This window comes from Caretta caretta, chromosome 9 (assembly GCF_965140235.1).
Source record: "Caretta caretta isolate rCarCar2 chromosome 9, rCarCar1.hap1, whole genome shotgun sequence".
Classification (NCBI taxonomy): Eukaryota; Metazoa; Chordata; order Testudines; family Cheloniidae; genus Caretta; species Caretta caretta.
Genome location: NC_134214.1, coordinates 98,624,031 through 98,642,874, shown reverse-complemented (window position 1 = coordinate 98,642,874; position 18,844 = coordinate 98,624,031). Strand labels below are relative to the sequence as shown.

Here is an 18,844-nt window from a genome sequence, read left to right as displayed (position 1 = left end):
CTCTGTTCTCTTTTGGATAAGATGTAAAACTGAGACCTTGTCCACTATTTTGGCCCTTGTATGTGTGGAAATATGTAGGTAGCTAGTTAGAATTTGCCTGACTAGACTTTCCCTGATGTTTCAGTTAGACACTGTATTTTTTACTTCTTATTCTAAACTATTTTGTAGTGGTGATACGTGGAGTTAAAACAGCTGTTGCGTTCACTTGTGGCAGTGGTGGCAGCGGTGGATAGAACAGTAATCACTCTATTTGTGTTTCAGTTTAAGATTGTAAGCGCTCTTAAGATCCTTCATGATGCAAGGCACTATACAAACGTTAGAATAATAAATTATCTGAGAAGAGTTTAGTCAAATCATGAGGGAAAATTACTTACTGGGCCCTTTAACCTCTAGGGGTTTCACTTCTGCATTAAAGATGAGGACAGTTGTGTGTGGTAACAGGCCTGTTAATTTTACTTTGGACAATTGTAGCTTGTGTTGGCAAGTGGAACACTATAGTGAGAGATTCAGGAACTATATTGTAGACATTAGACTACTTAAAATGCAGCCTTGTACATGTATCTTTAGTATTTTTTCTAAATTCATTTTGTAGATTATAAACATGAGATTTATAAGAAGCTATTAGTAGATGGCTAGCTCCGAGAATGGTGTAAATCTTTCTACTCTTAAGGACAAAAGTTACTATAACTGGTTTAAAAAGAACAGTAAAGAATTTTGTGCTCATTTTTTTTTATTCCCAGTCATCATTAATGTTAAGTGAATATCATCTTTTAAGTGTTGGACTCTTACTAGTTTCTAAAATGTTTCCCATGAAAGGGAAATTCTGAGTTTTGACCAGCACTGCTGCTTGTGCAGAAAGAGTTTGCAGATCAGGGCCTTTGTGTCTAGTCTTCTGTTTAGCATTTACATGTTAAAGAAACAAAGTCAGTAAAAGAGGAGTAGTTGGAATTGTCCAACCGTGGCCACTCTTTGGGCCCTCCATGGCCCCTTAACTGTTTTTCTCTGCGTTTTGGTTCCATTCCTAAATCTAGGATGTATTCTTTATGACCGCTGTCTGTCTACCTATAAATTAGATGCCATAGATAATTCTTCACTACTAATCTCAGCCGAGGAAAAAGCTCATCTCTAAATTTTGGGTCATAGCCTCTTTCAACTTCTCCCTGACCCACTTCCTGTATCAGATGATAAATAATTAGCACATGCAAGAGAAACCGGTGAGAAGATTTTCTTCATGATTTCCTCAAGAATTGCGATTGCCAAATATGGGCAAATAAAGATGGGGTATAATTTTGGTGAAAAGGCCTGTACTGGATTCCTAATGAAGAATGGAAAGTTTCTGAAATAGCTTCTGTGAACAAGTTGATACTAGCTTTTTCCTGCAGAATGTAAAGCCTTATTTAGTAGCTTTATTTTATATTAATTTCCAACATAATGTCATTGAAAGTTGCTGGAAAACAAATGGGTGTATAAATTGTAATGCTGTAAAATTCTTGTTTTGTATGTTGTTTACTACAGTTGGAATAGTTGTCATCATCAAACATTTAGATTATTAAATTTATCAATATGGAACGATCCCTGTTTGAATCTTAAATCTTTACAATTTTTTAAAGGACAACTGATCGTATGACTGAACAATCTAAAAATATTCTAAAGTTGTTTTTGTCTAACAGATACAACAAGCATTTTGAACTATGAGAGTTTCAGCTTCTGAAAATTTCTCTACTGAACTACAGCTCAGTTCCCACCTTGGAGAACAAGCTAATGCCACTGTCCAGCTTGTATTTTTAAAGACGAAAAGCTTCTTATAAGGTGGTAGTTGTGTCCATCCATTTGAGATCAGAAATTAGTTAAGATAGCAAAAGATAAAGTAGGTCACTTTTTGCACTTTGATACAAATCTCGCAATCAGGTTGACACATTCAGAAGTCAGTGGGACTGTGTGTGGGCATGTGGACCAGATTGTAGGACTGGGCTTTAAACTATAGTATTAATTACTGTAAAAATGTGTTCAGTTCATACAGTCTGATTATTCATAAAGTGCAACGTTTTGGCTATCAGGAATGTAGGAAATGGCAGAAAAACTTGCTACTAGAGTATATTTAAAAAGAGAGCATTTTGCATTAAATAATCCAGTCCACTAATCTTAAATTAATCTGCCCTTTCTTCGAGTGATGGTCCCTATTGTATTCCACTGTGGGTTATGCTTGTGTTCCATGCACCCGGAACTGGGGAATTTAAAAGTAATGTCCATTGGTCTGTGCATGTGCCCTGGCTCACCTCATGACTCTGACTGAGGTGATAAAAGGTGAGGCAGACTGACCGCCTCTCCAGTTCCTTCTCACTGCTGCATGGTCCAGGTTGGAACTTCTCTGTGTCCTTAGCTTCGTCTTCATCCCTTAAGATAAGATTTAGATTTGTAAATAGTTTTTAGCATCTTGTACAGTTTATAGTTTTAGTGTTTTCATAGTTTTTTGTGCTAGATTAATTGTTGGGGGAACACTCCCTCCCCTCACATCCCCCTGCCCCATGCTGGTACTAGACTATGCCCAGGACTCTGGCTTCAAACTCTGCACTTCCTGCCCATGATCCTTCTCAGTTAGTGATGACCACCAGCACTGTGTACTGCCCTGGGGAAGCACACATCGTAGTGAAGTGCAGTATCTGCCACTCATTCCCCAGCCATATTTGACAAGGGCAGGAACTCTCCATTCAAAAACACCTCATGGAAAAGGGCCTGAGGTCTCAATCGGACCCAGGCTGGGACTTCCCACCCACCCACATTTGCATTGGCCTAACTCAGCAAGGAGTGAGCCTCCAACACTGGTGCCAGATAATCTACCTCTACAGAACCACTGGCGAGATCTTCTCAGGAACCCAGGAAGGACTCTCATATGCATGAGATTAAGTCTTCCTCGAAATCCATTTAGAAGAAGTTGGATTCAGCTCTGAGCAAGCCTGGCACCTCATCCCAAGAGGACTTAGCATGTCCTAAGTCCCAGAGGCTTGACAAGAAAGCCCATAAATATTGGGCTCCATCAGTACCAAAATGCGATCTATAGGCACCGACATAGACCGCTCACTGCCTACCCCTGGCACCATCTTTGTTAGCACCCTCTCCAGCTACAATGATCTGGGCAAAGACAACTCCTCTCACACTGGAGAGACCTGGGTCCCATGCTGCTCCACAGAACATCTTCGCTTCCCCCTGATCTGGAATCCCCTCCATTGGGTCTGTTTCGTTCTAGAGATGTCATAACACCACCTGGGGAGTCGATCACTTGGAGAAGTTTATCACCCGCTCCTTCCCCGAGGTACAGCTTTCCTTCAGTAGTACCAACGGTACCACCTATGGAACAGAACTCAGCTTTCTCCTCATCAGGAGAGTGATCCACCCAAGGAGCCTTCGTTTCCTTACCCTATATATCCTCCATTTCCCAAAAGACTTACATCAACTTGGGACCAAACTCTACATTTAGCTTGGAGCTGCTGGCACCTCATGTCATGGGGGCCACCATTTCTCCCTTTCGAGACTTCCTGCTAGCCACATTGTGGGTCCTGGGACTGACACCCACCCTGCAGAGTCGATAAGGAGTCTCTTCTTGCTTCCCCTTGAAGGAGGCGGTCAGATCACCCCAGGATCCTTCAGAGGAGGAAGAACAATATGCACTGGATCTGGCAGTTCCACTGGAACCAGCAAGATTACCATTTTTGTGTCCAGACAAAGCGGTAACCCCTATGTCTTCTTTCCCTCCCCCCAGAAGAATTCAGGCAGTTCCAGGATCATTTTTGTAGAATAGCAGGTGAACTACGGATTCCTCTTGAGGAGATTAAGGAATCCATACACAAGCTCCTTGACATCCTCCACCCATCTGGATCCAACAAAATAGCACTCCCTGTTAATGAAGCTATATTGGAGTCAGCAAGATTTGGCACACCCCAGCCATTGTGCTCCCACCCCTCAAAGGGCAGAAAAACTCTTATGTGCCAGCCAAAGGGGCTAATTTCTTATTTTCTCACCCCTCTGCCAATTCTTTGGTGGTTCAAGCAGCTTCTGAAAGGGCTAGACAGCAACACCCCTGGTTTACCACTGTGGACAAGGAGGGTAAGCACCTAGACCTACTGGGCAGAACGGTCTTCTCATCATCTGGCCTCCAGTTCAGGACAGACAACTACCAGGCACTTATGGTCAGGTATGACTTTCTGAACTACCCAAGTTTGCAGAATTAACTGACAGACTTCCACAACAGGACAGAGCTTGTTTCCAGGCTTTGATAGACTAAAGCAAACTAGTAACAAAGACTTCTCTCCAATCTGCAGTCGATGCCACTAACACATCCTCCAGAGCCATTGTTATGTACAGAAGGTCATGGCTCACTGTGTCAGGGTTCTCTCATGAGGTCCAGAATACCATGGAGGACCTCCCCTTCAATGAATTACAGTTATTCAGTCAGATGAGTCATCTTGAAGGATGCTAGGGCTACCCTCCGCTCTCTGGGGTTATATACACCTGTCCCTGTGAAGAAATTCCATCGACAGTCATCTAGACCTAGACCCATGGGTTCAACAAGTTTTTTATCAGAGGCCCTATGAACCACCACACAAAAGGCAAAGTGTTCAAAGGACCTGCTTCCCCGCACCTTCTGCAACCGGCTCAGTACCCCAATCACAACCCTACTGGCAAGGCACTATTTTTGATAGGATCTCAAGAGTTGTGAGGCATTAAGCCCAACGTTGCCCCACCTTTACACACCATTTGGAGGTCGTCTAGCACTCTTTCTCAACACCTGGAGTACAGTGACAACAGACCAGTGGGTACTGAACTTCATCCACTCTGACTATATGATCAAGTTTGCATCCCTGCCTCCTCCACCTTTCAAGGAGCACTCTCAGGAAACTATTCTCAAGCAAGAGATTGGACTCCCTATTAGAGCAAGGAGTGATAGAACGTGTCCCTCCTCAATGCCAAGAGAGCAGCTTTTACTCTTTCCTTATACCCAAAAAGAAGGATGGATGAAGACCGATTCTCAACCTCTGCTACCCCATTCATTTCATTCAAGTTCACTCAGGTTTTGTATGATCATGTAGGGCTCTATAATACCAGTCCTAGAAAAGGACATGTGGTTTACAGCTTTCGATATCAAGGATGTCTACTTTCATGTAGATATTCATCCCACTCACAGATGCTTTCTCATATTCATGATGGGCTTCGACCATTTTCAGTACAGAGTGCTCTCTTTCAGCATAGAGACACCCCTCTTCCTCCCCCTCATCCGCTGAGTCTTCACCAAAGTATTCACAGTAGTGACCGATCATGCCAGATGCTTTGGTTTCATTGTCTGTCATTGGCAACAAAATCACCCTATCAGCAGCCTCCCTTCCCAGAAAATGAAATATGCTCCCAGACACTCTCAGCAGACATTCTGCAGTCAACCATGAGTGGGAACTCCACAACTTGGTACTGCACAAAGTCTTTGATCTATGGGGAATCCCATCTAGGGATCTGTTCACCTTCGTAACAAACAGAAAATGCGTCGCATACTGCTCCAGACGAGCCCTAGGTCACCACTCTCCAGGCAATACTCTACTTTTTCCTTGGTCAGATCACCTGAACTATGCATTCTCTCTGCTACTGCTCCTACCATCAGGACAGGGCATGGGTTATCCTGATCTCCCCCTATTGCTCAGACAGTTTTTATTTTTCAAATCTCCTGCGCATGTCATCCTGAGCACTGATGATCTCCCAACATTTCCCAAGCTACTGACCCAGAGGAATGGCAAGATCAAGCACCCCAATCCATGTTCACTTTACCTCAGGGCTTGGTTTTTGGATGATCCTCCTTAGAATGGTCATGTCCCACCGCCGTATGAGACATACTTTCTAATAATAGGAAGGAGTCCACTAGGCAGTTTTAAGAGAGCTTCTCCCCTCAATGTAGTTAGCTACTGCCCCTTGGGGAGGTAGATTATGTCAGTGGGAGAAGCTCTCTTGTCGATGTGCTAGCTACATGGGGGGTTAGGTCGGTATAACTACATCATTGTGGTGTGGATTTTTCACATCCCTGAATGATGCAGTTATACTGATACAGGTCTGTAGTGTAGACCTGGACTTAGTGGAGATGTTTTTCTTCTTGGGCACATCAAAGGAACATTCTTCCAGAAAATGCAGATACTCCTCTCATTTTAGTCTGTATGCTTTCTCTAAAGGCATCAGGCCTATCCCTTAGCTCCTTCTGAGTCCTCCTGACAGTGATTAATGTATACCATCTTCCTTCTCAGGGTTACTCTGTCTTCACTCACCCTCTGACCACCAGATTTTGAAAAGGCCTAATCAGAACCTTTTCACCTGTTCACAAGCCTGTTCCTCAATGGGACTTGAATCTTGTTCTCTCAGGACTCACAAGGCCACCCTTTTGAGCCCCTATCTTCCTGCTCAATGTCCCTTCTCTCCATCAAGGTTGCATTCCTTTTAGCCATCACCTCAGCCAGAAGGGTTGATGAGCTTGGAGTGATGGTGATGGGAACCGATCAATCCACATATCTGTGTTCTTCCCTAAACTGCATGCTTCCTTAGAGGAACAGAGACTCCATGCTCTTGATGTCTAGTGGGCCTTTTGCCTTTTACCTACACAAAACAAGCCTAATCAGGAAGTCCCAGAGACTATTCATCACTATAGCAGAAAGAATCGGGACAAGCAATCTCCACTCAGAGGATATCCAAATGGATCTCCGTCTACTCTATCAACTATCAAACCTTCCCTGCTCCCCATAGAATAAGAACTCATTCAATGAGAGCACAAGCAGCAACTATGGCATTGCTTCAGGAAGTATCCCTTCTTGTAAAGCAGCCAGGTGGGGGCTCCGTTCACACTTTTGTGAGACATACTGTGCCTTAGTCCAGGACTCCTCTGCTGATGACTCCTTTGCTCAACCCTACTGTCTACATCAATGTTTCTCAAACTGGGGGTCCTGACCAAAAAGGGGTCTCCAGACTATTGTGGAGGTGTCACGAGATGGTATGGTGTTGTCACCCTTACTTCTGCACTAGTGCTGGCAGAGGTGCTGCCTTCAGAGCTGGCTGGCCAGAGAGTGGTGACTGCTGGCCGGGTGCCCTGCTCCAAAGGTCACCCTACTTTAACACTTTTTGAAAGGCTTCAGTGCCTTTAACTGCAATATTTTCAAAGTGGGGGCCCAGCAAAAAAAAGTTTGAGAACCCGTGGTGTACATCCTCGCTTCTTATTTACTGCTTGTTAATCACTCACTGTGGAAAACAATAGGGACCATCACTTGAAGAAGAGGTTTCTTGCGTGTAACTGGATGTTCTTTGAGATATGTGGTCCCTATCTGTATTCCACTACTTGCCCTCCTCCTCTGCTTTGGATTGCCTCTGATTCACAATAGAGAGGGAACTGGAGAGTTCCCCCTCTCTTTATCCCTTGGTCAGAGGCATGAGGTGATCCAGGGTGTGATCGTGGATCAGTGGACACTACTTTCAGATTGTCCGGCTCCAGGCACATGGTGCGCACACACAACCCACGCTGAAATACAGATGGGGACCACACATATCGAAGAATCTCCAGTTACAGGTAAGTAACCTCCTCTTCATCTTTACTGAGATACCACTTCAAAAAATAATTAGAACTTTCTAAATGGATATACTGAGTGCTTAATTTTACATTTTGAGTGCTGTATCAGCACCTTGGTGAAGAGGGGTTGTAACTTATAAGGTGCTCCCAGTGACAAAACTTCTGACCTGCAGTGTGATTTGTCTTTGGTACCACTGGTATGGAGGCTTGCGTCAGTCCATCTATTGATTATGCGTAGTCTCAAATTCTAGTGAATGAATTGTGTTTGGTGCTAAGGACTGCATATAGAGAGCTACACTCTAAACTCATACATTTCCATAGAAGACACATATCCATACAAAATTTGCAGCCACTCTAGTGAGGACTCAGCATGATTAATGTCATTAACTGTGGTAGTTGGAACTTGTTTTGGGGAGAGAGACTTTGGGTTAAGAGAGGATGAAAGCACACACTTACATAGCTTATATTGAGGCTTTTTTTTTTTTTAGGAGGTGAAGGAGAGGGAAATGGCTCTTAAATTTGACAAGTGTTTCTTTTCACAGTGATAATTCACAGGTGTTCCAGGCCAACATTTTGCGAACCCGCAGAAACAGTACAACAGTGATGAATCGTCATAGTCTGGTAAGAAAATGCTTAGCGCAAACATGTTGCCCACTTGTTCTTTGGGTCTAAACAGGATTAAAGATAAGAGTGTAAATTGAAAATTAACACTACATATTTTGCAGCTGTAGTGAAATTCTTTTTAAAGATCAGTTAGCTTTAGAAAACACATTTGTGTCATTCTGAAGACAACCTAGTTCATAACTTATTTAAGCAGATATTCTAAGATTGGATAAGAAGACCAATTTGGAAAGAGAATTGGTATATTCAGAAGTATCAGTCAGTTATTCTTAGGTCTCAATAATCTCTGCTTTGAATGTTTGTTTTTAAATAAATCCACTGACTTTACATTTATATTGCATCGTAGATTATAAACCAGAAAGGACTGTTATGATAATTTATCTGAAATATTTTTGTCCTTGACCTCCAGTAAAACATAGGCCATAGGACTTCACTGAATTAATGCCTGTTTGAACTAGAGTATATATCTTAGAAAACCATCCAATCTTAATTAACAAATTTCCACTATCACAATTTTGTAAACTTAAATGACTTTGTTAGTAAATGTCTGCCTCAAAATTTAGTACAATACTTATTTATGAACCCAAAGAAGATGCAACTTCTATTTTCAAATAGAGTTTCTTTTAAGTAAATCATTATAGTCTGAGTTATGGTCAAAAAGTGGTTTGGACTGCTCCAGTAGTATTTTGGAGTCAGTGCTGGCATATTAAAGGATTTCTTGACCATATTGAAAGAACCACAGATACATAAATTGATGCATTTCTGGGGGGCCTGGGAAGGAAAAACAGTTCTCATTTTTTTTAACCAAGAGGAATTTTTGCCTAGATTTAAAAAATTTAACCAAAAACTGTTACATTTCTCCTGAAATGTGTTCTAATTTTAAGAAACTGGCGTAAGTATAGTTACATGTTGATTGCATACAGTTCACAACTAATGTACTGGACCGATGGAGTGTCTTGTGTTAATGTCAGTTTCTCTTTTTCTTACATACAGTATACAAGATGCTCAGACATATGCTAACTTGATGATTGTTTGTTGCTATTTGGGTTACTTTAAGTGGAGATAACTTTTAATTCCTGTCCACCCCTTCCATACAGCCTCTCTGCCCACAAAAAAACTAAAATTCCATTTCAAAACTAGGCCAAACAACTGGTTTGGAGAGGATTTGTTTTTGTAGTAGTCTTGAGATCCTTTATTTAAAGGCCTCAACAGATGAGCATAACATAAAAGCAACGTGCCTGCTGCTTAAGAAACAAAACATGATGTAGTGCCAGTAACACTGTAATTATGGTTGAGGAAACATTTAGTCAGAAGCCTTTTCTATTCAGGCATTTGTTTGAAGTTAAATTTTAGGCTGAAATTTCTATCCTTGCTTTCAGACCAAAGATAAATTGCTTTCCTTTCCAGCAGTTCACTTGTTTTTCCTATGGTATTGAAGAGATTCACTTAACCAGTGGTTAGCAAGAGTCAGCACTTACAAAGAGGGCAGTAGCCCTTTAAGAAAAACAGTTTTGAAACACTAAGGTTCTTTTTCGGTTGACCTGGATACAAAGCCAAAGAGGCGCAAGTGGGGTGATCTAGTTCCTTAGTCTGTCCTGAAGATTAACTGAACTAAAGATATTTCATGTACTTCATAGAAGTTACCTTTTTGATTTTGTTACTTTTTTTTTTAATAAGATCTATAGTGGTTTAGAAAAGGGTATTGTTGCCCTCACAAGTGACCCAAAACATGAAGATGAAGCAGGCAATATAAACAAGGTTGGGGAGCGAAGAAAAGTGACTGTTAGCAATGGACCGTCACACCAACAGCAGTAGTAAAAATATTCCAGAGAATGAGGTATCTGCTTACTTAGTAAAAGACAGATATTTCCCAGGAAAGGGGGAGATGATAATTGAGAGTATATGCAAGAAAGAACTGTGAAAGGCAAGGAAACACGTCATTGTTCTTTGGATTGAGAGCCCATTTCCCTGGCTGGGAGCAGAGTAGCCTTGCAGGAAAAGGGCATAAAGTACTCCTTATTAAGGCCAATAGCCTACATCATGGCCAGAGAAGAGGTCTAAAGCAGGTCACCAATTCAGCTGAAGAATCCTCTCTCCAGTCATGCACATCTGGTATTGCTGGGGATCTCACATCCTTCCTTACACCTTCAGAGTGCCATACACTAGGAGTGCCTCACCCCCTTTCATAATGCTCTACCAGTCTGGCCATGCACAGTAGGAATTGGGTGGAATCTAGCTCAGAAATCATGGGAGTTGGTTAAGATGTATGCAGTCCTTGTAGTGTGTGGTGGAGCACACTTGAGTGTACTGCAGTCTCCACGGTAAACATCTGATGAAGTGAGCTGTAGCTCACGAAAGCTCATGCTCAAATAAATTGGTTAGTCTCTAAGGTGCCACAAGTACTCCTTTTCTTTTTGCGAATACAGACTAACACGGCTGTTCCTCTGAAACCTGTCAGTATGACACTGTATGCTGTCTTTCCAAGCCCCATTCAGATCAGCTAACTGGGCCTTTTTGATCTTAGGACAATTCACCAGCTGTCAGTAATGCAGTAATGTCTGATTCTGCTCATCAGAAAAAAAAATTCAGACTGTCAGCATTTAATTTGTTTCAGTGGAGATACATCTTTAATATTACCCTTTATTTTAAAGGTATTAGTTTAAAAGGAATCTAAAATCTATAAATCCATTCGATAAAGTTTCCTCTTTCCTTCACCCCTCCCCTCAACCTGCCTTTTGTCATAAACTGATAATCTTAAAGTGTTAATCTTACTTAAAAGGTTGAGGTGGGAACCCTAAAGCAATTCCTTGTTCACTTTAGGACTTTTTTATTCAGGAAATTAGCTAGGGTTTAAATTTAGAGCAGAACAGCTATTCTACACCATTTTCCTATGTGGACACTCTTATTTTGCATTAAGGGCACGTCTACACTACCGCTTGAGTCAATGTAATTTACATCGCTCGAGGTGTGAAAAAGACACCCCCCCCCCCCCGAGTAATGCAAGTTATATGCTCTCCTGCCGAAATAGCTTCCACCTCTCGCAGAAGTGGAGTAATTATGCTGACGGGAGAGTGCTCTCCCGTCGGCATAGAGCATCTTCACCAGAGGCGCTACTGCCCTAAGAAACAAGTGCAGAATAGCTATTCCCAGCTTTTTTCTTGTGTATACATCGTCTTAGGCCTGGTCTACATTACAGAGTTAGTTCAACGTAAGGCAGCTTGACCTAACTATGTCAGTGTCTACACTACAGCCTTGCACCCACCAATATAAGTGCCCTACTATACCAACATATTAACTCCATCTCGATGAGAAGCATAGTGCTTATGTCGGTGTAATTAGGGTGCACAGTGTTTGTGTAGACACTGCGTGCTGTTAGCTGTCATTTTCAATTTCACAGCAGGAGCCTACCAGCCTTTCTTGTTGATTTCACAGCTTCAGCTGTGAGCCCCTCTCTCTGAGCTTGAGGCAGCAGTGAAATTGTCAAGAAAGGCTGGTTGTCTCCCTGCTGTGAACCCTACATGGGGCTCACAGCTCAGACTGTCACCTTGAGACAGCAAGCTCCCAGTGGGGAGCTGCAAGCCCGAGCTCTCAGACCTCAATGATGCCCCTCTTTAGTCAGTGCAAGCACTTCTGGTGCTACTGACAGATGGAGGGTAGTGTACCACTGTACTACTGACAGAAGGAGGGTAGTGTTGACCTGAAAAACCACAGTAATTACTGTGGTGGCTGTATGTGGAATTAAGTCAACTTAAGTTTGTAGTGTAGACATGCCCTTAGAAACAGTGTGGCTGTGAAGGTCCACAGCTCTAATTAAGTGGGTCAGGCTGTTTTGATATGAAGTAGGCTGAATTGGGGTATGGTTTAGGGCTACCAATTTGGCTTTTAAGTAAAATTAACATTTTAAAACTCCCAAGAGAAGCATCATTGCTGGCAAAGTAAGAGAAGGGAGAAAAAAAGGAGGGAGTGGGGGGCAATTGCAGTTTTAAATTGTCCCTACCAGAGAATCCCAGATGACAATAGGTGGCCAGAAACTGCTGATTAAACTCCCCTTTTTTAGGACAAAAATCAGATCAGTAGCTAATCAATGTTGCTACTGAAATGTCATTGGATCTCAGGTCTATAAAGATGGGACTCAACTAATCCAGAATACTTTAAAGGAAAAAAAGCAAGTTATTAAGAGTAGTGTTCATCCTTTTTTCTAGCACTCTTATTGTTCTGTTATGAAGTAATCTTTTTCAGCGGACATTGCATAAAACCCTAAAACTTGTGTTTTTAAAAAGATTTGAAAAAGAAGCATAACATGAAGGAGCTATATTCTATTAATAAACCAGCCAGGGTGTGCATTAAAGCACTACTAATGTACTTTTCTAATGGCAGAACCAGTAATGTAGAAACTTGCATCATATGGTGGCTTATTACAGTGGTTGAGAATAGTAGATGACGTAGGTATAGTCTTATGTTGCATGGGGAAATGTTTTTTTAAAAATACTATACAGGGTTAACTTTAATGGGGTGTTTAATGATTTTTTAAAAAGTACTTTCTTCCTTTCATAAAATTAACCTTTGGAATTCAGAAAAGTTCATCCAAGGTTTCATGCAAATTAAATTTTAGTAGTGAGGGAAAAGTGGGTCTGAGAATGTGACTGTATTTTAATTTTAATCATGTAGTCAATGTGTTTTTAATACTATATTAACACTTTTGGCATATTAAGAAGATTTAAGTTCCTCCTGATTGAGGTGCAGTCAGTAACACTGTCTGCCTAGTTTGTGTTAGTCTGCTGTTAAGGAAACAGTTGGGAGTATGTCTAGAATTATAATCAGGGCTTCTCATGCTTTGATTGTGCTTCCATACAAAATTCCAGTCCCATCTCTGTGGGTGTGGAGATACCACAGCTAGGAGGCTAACTGCAACACCCTCTGACCTCTCCTGATCTCTTTGCCTGCACCCACCTCCAGCTCTCAGACCTCAAGCCATCGTCTCTCTTAGGGTGGAACACACTCTTAGACCAGGCATATTGGGCTGCAGTTCCCAGATACTAACCAGGACTACATCGGCAGCCCTGAGTTATGTTCAGTGGGCTCATCCAGATTATTAGGACCAGAGTTTTGTTCATAGTTTTTAACTGTAAATAATAAATTGCAAGTTCATTAATTCAGTCTGGAGTGGTCATTAGGAGACAGTGAAATAGAGCACTGAGCCGATATGCTCGTGGCATCCTATGTTGCTCAGCAGGTGGGCTTCTGTATTCTGTACCAGTTGAAACTTTTTCAGGGCAAGTAGCTACATTTCTATGTAGGAGTTTCAAGCTGTGAAGTCACAAAAATGTATTCCACTTATCCAGGTCCAAATTTGATAAATGAGCTGTTGTCTTGCGGTTCTCTGCAGATGGAAGAAAATCTTTCACAGTTGTAGCTTGTCAAGGTTCCTCCCCCACTCTGAACTCTAGGGTACAGATGTGGGGACCTGCATGAAAAACCTCCTAAGCTTATCTTTACCAGCTTAGGTCAAAACTTCCCCAAAGTACAAAATATTCCACCCGTTGTCCTTGGACTGGCCGCTACCACCACCAAACTAATACTGGTTACTGGGGAAGAGCTGTTTGGACGCGTCCTTCCCCCCAAAATACTTCCCAAAACCTTGCACCCCACTTCCTGGACAAGGTTTGGTAAAAAGCCTCACCAATTTGCCTAGGTGACTACAGACCCAGACCCTTGGATCTTAAGAACAATGAACAATCCTCCCAACACTTGCACCCCCCCTTTCCTGGGAAATGTTGGATAAAAAGCCTCACCAATTTGCATAGGTGACCACAGACCCAAACCCTTGGATCTGAGAACAATGAAAAAGCATTCAGTTTCTTACAAGAAGACTTTTAATAAAAATAGAAGTAAATAGAAATGAAGAAATCCCCCCTGTAAAATCAGGATGGTAGATATCTTACAGGGTAATTAGATTCAAAAACATAGAGAACCCCTCTAGGCAAAACCTTAAGTTACAAAAAAGATACACAGACAGAAATAGTTATTCTATTCAGCACAATTCTTTTCTCAGCCATTTAAAGAAATCATAATCTAACACATACCTAGCTAGATTACTTACTAAAAGTTCTAAGACTCCATTCCTGGTCTATCCCCGACAAAGACCAGCATATAGACAGACACACAGACCCTTTGTTTCTCTCCCTCCTCCCAGCTTTTGAAAGTATCTTGTCTCCTCATTGGTCATTTTGGTCAGGTGCCAGCGAGGTTACCTTTAGCTTCTTAACCCTTTACAGGTGAGAGGAGCTTTCCCCTGGCCAGGAAGGATTTCAAAGGGGTTTACCCTTCCCTTTATATTTATGACATAGCTATTTGAAAATTCAGTGGTATTGAAGTCCAAAAGGAGCTCTTATTTATTATTAAACTCTTTCAATCATTTTTTCTTATAACAAACCAAATAAATTCTAAGTTCCAGTGTATAAAACAAGTAAACCAGCACTATACATCCGAAAAGAGAAGACCAAGACGTTTACATAATGCTTGAATTCAGCTTTAACATTTGATACTATTGTTGTCTGAACATCAAAAGGTCACAGGGTGGATAGGACACCCTGACATGAATCCATTAATTCCTCTCAAACCCAGCCCAAAGGATTATAATGGGAAACTGGTTCCTCCACCTCTGGAGCCCTCACCTTGGAGTTCCTCATAACTCACTGGTCTGTTCTCTGGCCTAAAATGTGATGATTGAGAGTGAGTGGTTCTGAGCACTGAGCTGACAGTTGAAACTGGAGACTTTTCTCTGTGAACTCTGTGACCAGCTAACTTGAAAATGAAAGTTAGATGCTGGGCAGTAATTTGTGAAGTCAGTTGCACTGAGCAGTGGTTTTAAATTCTAGGTTAGTAGCAGGATTTTGCATCTTTCACCAGCCAGGAGCTTCAGAGTTGCAAGTGGTAACCCAGATTACCATTAATGCTTTTGTGGAAATGTTTGTTGGCATTTATTACGCTACCTTCCTTTAATTCTTTGTTGATTGAGTCCTGCTTCCAGGACTAGTTGTGAGCAGGCTGTTTTGTTGGTCTTGTGTTCAGCTTATTGTCTTGAGAGACCGTCTCTTAAATATGCTCATTCCCCAAGCAAGTAGTGCATGCTGCTTGGATTGAGTGTATGCAGTCCAAGTTTATAAAGCAAACAGTAAAAGTTCTATTCTCTGTGTGACTTTTCTAAAAACAGGAGGATCTCCGAAGAAGAGCTGTGTCTGGCTCAAAAGCTTGTCTCTCTGACCAACAGAAGTTTATCTAATAAAAGATATTATTACCTCACTCACCTTGTCTTCCTAGGAGGATCAATTTGCATTCTCCATGGCACTAATTGAAGTAGGATACAGCTAGCTGGTGATTGAATGCTGATCCACATCCTGTAGCATTGGACTTGTAGAAAACTTAAGGCATGTTTTGTGTGAAACTGAGGAAGCCCACTATCTACAGGGTGGAGTTTAATTAACTAGAAAGTGCATGTAATTTATGCTATGTGATTCCGTTTACTTTTCACCTGGCAGTTTCCATGCAGTCTGAAAGAATGAAGCCCTCACCCCTGTAACACTCATCCTCATTACAAAGCCACAATACAACGTGGCAAAGTTGATCTTTGTTCAAAAGAAATAAGTCATTAGCAGAACTGTGTGATTCATGCCTAAGCCTTCTGGTCCCTGATGGTCATGAGCACCATAAATTACTCAAATGTGTAATGGTAAGGGAAAGAGAATGACTCAATAATTGATTCAACATAAATTTGCTTGTAACTAATTGTAGTATATAGTGGTGGATTAAGAAATTCCAATAAAAAGATTTAATAAGTAAGACCTGTCCCACAACTTGAGAATGTCTATGCTGAGAATCATCATGAAAGTTTTGCTTTCTTTGATGAACTACACAGTAAGTTGTTGGCTCAATACCTAGGAGTTAATACATTTATCATTTTTATCAAACTAGCAGTCAACTCAAGTATAAAACTAAAGAATCTAGAGCCCCTAGAGTGTGGCTTATGTCTCTGCCAGATTGATTTTGTACTTGATCCTTCAGATTTTTCCTTGTTAATAGAAAATGTTTATGGGTTTTGTTTTTTATTTGTCCTATGCAGCAGCAAGGGAGAAAATGGTAACAGAGTGCTCAAAGGCACTCCTACTCAGTGAAGCCATTTCACTCTCCTATTTTAACTTTGTCATTTTAAGCTGTTGAGGGCAGAAGAGCTGGAGAAATATTTTCACTCTCCTTACACTTCAGTGGCCGAATCTCTCTTGCTCTTCCATGTCAAAAATATTCATCTGCAGGCAGAGACCAGCCCTGGAAAACTCCTGCTCAATAGATTTTTATATTTAGCATTATGAGCAACGTACAACAGCTTTAAGATGGAAGTGCTTATGCTACTTTACCTATTGTACTGTTGCAACCACGATGGGTGGCCAGTATTGCCAATACAGTTCATGGAAGGTGAGGGTTTTTAGTAGTGTGAGACTGAAGTGGGATGGAGGTTGGCACGCAATAATTAGGAGTCATTTCTAAGCTGAGCAATTTCATAATGAAATAGTCTAGTGCTCTCACTTATAAAACTAATATACACTTATAATTGTATGCAAAATGTATTGCATTTAACATATGCAAAGTGTGTTAGATGCTATTTTGGTGATATTGAAGTGGCTGTTATCTTTTTGAGAATGAAATAACATATTAGAAAAAAAAATAGTGTCTAACCTCCCTGATTTTGCAGTTTTTAAAAATGTTTCAGCTGTATGGTGTTTGTTTTGCAGTTGGTGCCATCATCTCCTGTTCGTATTCCTAGCAGCCGCCTTCATCAAATCAAACAGGTAAGAGATGATTCTAGTTCTGTTCTGTAAATAACAAGACATAAAAAGATTGCTTTATTGGCTTTACACAAGCTGGTGTATCCTACTGATGACTTCACTTGGAAGTAATAGCTGATTTGTAAAGAGTGTTCAGCAAAAATCTGTCTATTCAAGGTGCAGTTTGAATCAGTTTCCAGAGATACAAAAGTTTACAGAAAATATAGAATGTGTCCTAATATATTATACTGAAACCAGGATTTTGTCCTATTTATAAAAGTGGTTAGCCATCAGACATCTTTCTCCCCACAAAGAAAGCTGGTGGTCCCTATCTCTTGCAGCCCCGTTTCCAATCTAGAACTTAGAGTCAGTTGCATTTTTCTGGGCTCAGATATACTGTCTGCCTTCCTCCCAACTGAATTGTGCATAACCATAAATGATATTCATTGGAGTCTGTGGTGTTCAAATCTCAGTCTCCATGATTGGGCAAACCTAAAAGTTTTGTGTAGTGCAGCACGGCACGCTGTATTTAATCAGTCAGAGAAACTGACAGGAGATATACCAATGTTCAGTACAAAAGCAGTTGCGTGCAGCACCCATCAGGGTAAGAAGGTTGCTGCTGATTGCTGCATGTTAAGCTTGGAGACTCTCAAAGCTGACAAGCTAAAGTGAAGTTGAGGGATATCAGGATAATGGTATACAGTCCCACAACTTCACACTTTCTGAACCACCTAATCTTCCTTCTTGTGAAACATTGGTGGTGCTGAGTTGTCCACTTTTTGTTTAAAAAAAACAAAAAACAAACAAACAAAAAAAAACCCTGGTTACCATACCTTCCCCAAATGTATTAATGCAGTAAGTGTATTAAAATGGTGAAGTAAGAATGCACTTCTATTTTGAATACAAGCCTGTTTCTCAAAGTACAGTTAGATTTAATACAAAAACAGTTATCTTGGTTTTCTTTTGGAAGAAGAGGAAGAATCATAAAATGTAAATTTCCAGAAGGAAACCTCTAATAGTACAAGCTCTATTATAGGGATTTAAGCTATTAAAATAAATGTTTAGTTAAAGCTGTGCTATATGATAGACTCCCTTTTAAAGTCTCATTTTGGAAAACACATGATTTCCAAATGCTTGTAAATCTTGTGACTTTTATTTTTCTCACTTTGTAAAAGCAATTTAACTCTCCAGGCATTATATTTCCAGGGTACGTGTTGCAAGTGGTTGAAGGTACTTGGTCTCCAGCTTCCTGCCTCCTCAAACACTTGAGGCATATAGTAATCCTGAAGAAATGCACTGCCTGTTTCATTTTTATTGTGTAATTTATTCATTTACTAGCATTAACAAGGACAAGGAGTCATCAGAGAGTTCCTTTTATTCTTAATATAGGAAAGGACTAATGTTAATATGTACACACAAATGGGATGGAAGGGAGGTGCAGGGATGGCACAATATATGTTACTTCATATTTGACACTGTATTTCTATTAAAACTTCAAGCTATAAAATGGTATAGTAATTGTTTGCTAACTTTCAGATTTTGGGGAATTTGAATCCTACATTTTTGCATAGTCATAGAAATTATTCCATATAAAAACTCCATTAAAATAGTTTGTGAATCACTGAAGGTTAAAGTTAAATCAGGATATGTCAGAGTTAAAGCTGCACTCCTTGAAAATATGTATTACGATAGGAGGAGCTTGACAAACGCATTAATGGGTGTTAGGCACTTAGCATCCGTTTGGTGCCTTTTAAAAAAAACCTTCTTCATAGTCTTCAATTACATAGACTGCATCATTCAATACCTAGGATGCCAGCAAGCA

The 18,844-nt window shown here is 40.8% G+C and overlaps 1 protein-coding gene across 2 annotated transcripts in view; it reads left to right on the top strand.

Annotated features, from left to right (window-relative positions):
* LOC125643126 (P2R1A-PPP2R2A-interacting phosphatase regulator 1) overlaps positions 1–18,844 on the top strand; it is a 29,432-nt gene that overhangs the window by 1,428 nt on the left and 9,160 nt on the right. For both annotated transcript variants that reach the window (XM_048865286.2, XM_075132573.1), the window contains exons 2-3: positions 8,125–8,203; positions 16,990–17,046. In XM_048865286.2, coding sequence (XP_048721243.2) covers positions 8,125–8,203; positions 16,990–17,046 — 136 coding nt within the window. The remainder of the gene's footprint in view (positions 1–8,124; positions 8,204–16,989; positions 17,047–18,844) is intronic.